At 37.9% G+C, this 2,477-nt stretch overlaps 1 protein-coding gene across 2 annotated transcripts; it reads right to left on the minus strand.

Annotated features, from left to right (window-relative positions):
* Positions 1-500: 500 nt before the first annotated feature.
* LOC113869668 (cysteine-rich and transmembrane domain-containing protein WIH2-like) lies at positions 501-2,273 on the minus strand. 2 transcript variants are annotated; one of them, XR_003505489.1, is made up of 4 exons: positions 2,096-2,273; positions 1,691-1,916; positions 870-973; positions 733-831 (listed from the first exon to the last, which is right to left on the minus strand). XR_003505489.1 is itself a non-coding variant. In XM_027506113.1 (3 exons), the coding sequence occupies exons 1-3, from the start codon at positions 2,145-2,147 to the stop codon at positions 928-930; spliced, it is 324 nt and encodes a 107-aa protein (XP_027361914.1). In that variant the 5' UTR covers positions 2,148-2,273; the 3' UTR covers positions 501-927. The 2 variants fall into 2 exon arrangements, 1 of the variants encoding a protein (XP_027361914.1); XM_027506113.1 differs by having other exon boundaries at positions 501-973.
* Positions 2,274-2,477: the final 204 nt, after the last annotated feature.

Raw genomic sequence — 2,477 nt, forward strand, 5'->3', positions numbered from 1 at the left:
AGCCAATGGAGCTGATTTGACGAGAAACATCTATATATATTATACCTTTTTTTTTCCGTGCCTCTGAAGTTAACCTTCAACCATCGCAAAGGTTGGGGCAATCCCATTATTATATCTTTTTTATTTAATTATTTTTGCCGTGACATTAGTGTGTTTAGAAAAAATAATATGGATTGCAATGAAATGGAGGGACTATATTTATTGTGCTCATATATATTAATTCTCATACATAGGTTTAGTCGATTTTAGTTTAATTTAATTTTGACTTGATATTCAACCAGATCATTCCTCAATTGATAACTGATACAGTTAGGACCTGATTAATTTCGGCTGGTCTGATGCTGAGAAACAATTTAAGAATTAAACAATATGCTGCAAAGTCATAACTAACAGTAACGAAATGTTTGACGAGTACCTGATACCTTTTTTAAAAGAGAAAAATGCTTCGTTTCGTATAATAATTAACTCATGAGAATCATTTGTTGTTCTAACAATCAACCACGATTTACTCCATGATCTTTGAAGGTATAACCAAAGTCCATTCAAATTGAGTTGCAACACAACATGCAAAAATAGAAGTAAACGGAATTTTCGTTACAGGCTAGGCTGGCAACAAAAATGTGCCATGAATTGCAGTTGAACCCATTTTGGTGTTTTTTCCTTTTTTCTTTTTCCAGTGGCTCATTATTTAGGGTTTGATAACGGGGTGTGATTGAGGAGGACCATCAGAGAAACATGAAGCTCTGAATCAGGTAGTTTGACCTCTGGAAGCAATATTTGTTCATATTATTTATGAAATAAACAGCGAACAAGGAGTAAAACAAAGAGAAAAACTAGAAACACTTGTCATTGAGCTCAATGCTAAAACACACTTGTCATTGAGCTCAATGCTAAAACACACTTCAGTCCAATTAAAGTAATGTCTCCTCAGAAGCAAGCATCCAATAGGCAGCAGCAGCAGAGAGCAGCCAAACTGCACTCATTTATAGATTCAAACAGATTAATTAATATCAGGGTAGAACAAACTGACACAATAATAAGAATAATAATAATCGAAAGCTACAAGACCTTCTTCATGCATGTTACCTGTTTCTCCCTATCAAATATGGAAGTTTTAAACTTGATCATTGAGAATTTTCTATTTGAATTAGTGCCAAATAATTGCCTTTTATTTGTTTAATATCTCTGCAATGTTCTTCATATGCGTACAAGACAGCAGTTTTTTGACAGAAAGAAAGGAGAAACTGTACTCAAACAAAAACTTCAACCAAATTTGAGTAAAAGAACACTGGCGATGAAAATGAAAAACATAAATTTTATCATTGAAACGTTTATATTGCGTGGAAAGATATACCTACTTTAAATCTATTTTCTTTAAAAATATCTGCTGCTATGGTTTGAATGTGGGACGATATTTTAAACAAAAAAAAGAAGGAAAAAAACAAGTGAAATTGGAAAAGTGTTGGGTTGGGCTGGCCCACGGAAACAATATATTTGGACCACACAGCGTGGTCCGTGGGTGACGAAGACTCCAAGAAAAGAATCTAACTAACCACTAACATCGTGCGCAGCGCACCATAGCTAAATGTAATTATGTCTAACGGTGCGCCCGCAACGCAACGGCCACCGAGTGGACTCGCAATTCCGATCTGACTCAGCGATTCAAATGAAAGAATTACAGGATACTCACCAGCCTTCCAAGCAACCAGGGCCTGATGAATTTTGTTGTTGAGGTGGCGGAGGCTGAGCGTATTGAGGCGCATAGGGCGGAGGATACCCCTGCGCTGGGTACGGCGGCGGAGGGTACCCTTGCTGCGGAGGATATCCCGGCGGTGGGTATCCCGGCGGGGGATATCCCGGAGGTGGATATCCCGGCGGCGGAGGTGCGTCCTTTCCGTATCCCTCCGGTGGATAACCTATCCAACAAATTAAAAGAAATGTAAAAGGAAATTAGAATGAGAAACTCAAAGATCCATCGTCAAATTCAACATAATGAATCCACAATTCCACACCCACATGCAGAGAGGGATACGTGATATAACGCACTTGAGACGCATAAAAATAAAAGAAAAAGAAAAGGGAAAAGAAAAGAGACCGTGTGGCGGTGGAACTCCGACGGGCGGTTGCTGTTGGTTGTAATAACTCATTGTGGGTTGTGTGTGTGTTTGTGTGGCCTTGAGTTTTGGATATTTATTTTATTATTTTGAAGAGGAGAGTTGGAGAATGAACGATGGAAGTCGTGATCATGACACGTCACGTGGTTACTTGTTTGTGAATGAAATACTTTCCTCATCAACGGTGAAACTTACTTCTTAACTATTTTTATTTATTTATATATTGTTTGCTGGGACCGTACTGTATCAAATACGGGTACTTTGCTTCCATGTGATCAGATTAATGCCAAATGCAATGCGCCTTACCATCAGTGATGGAAATTTGCCAGCCTAATTCTATTTAATTAATAAATTTAATTTAAA

This window comes from Abrus precatorius, unplaced genomic scaffold (assembly GCF_003935025.1).
Source record: "Abrus precatorius isolate BTA unplaced genomic scaffold, Abrus_2018 Scaffold6, whole genome shotgun sequence".
NCBI lineage: Eukaryota > Viridiplantae > Streptophyta > Magnoliopsida > Fabales > Fabaceae > Abrus > Abrus precatorius.

What these genes read in the sequence shown, in the direction of transcription:
- LOC113869668 (XM_027506113.1), bottom strand. Translation starts at nt 2,147, where the DNA reads ATGAGTTATTACAACCAACAGCAACCGCCCGTCGGAGTTCCACCGCCA. An exon ending in CGGAGTTCCACCGCCACACG is followed by an intron (nt 1,917 to 2,095) that starts GTCTCTTTTCTT and finishes TTTGTTGGATAG; the next exon opens with GTTATCCACCGGAGGGATAC. An exon ending in CCTGGTTGCTTGGAAGGCTG is followed by an intron (nt 974 to 1,690) that starts GTGAGTATCCTG and finishes AAATGAGTGCAG; the next exon opens with TTTGGCTGCTCTCTGCTGCT.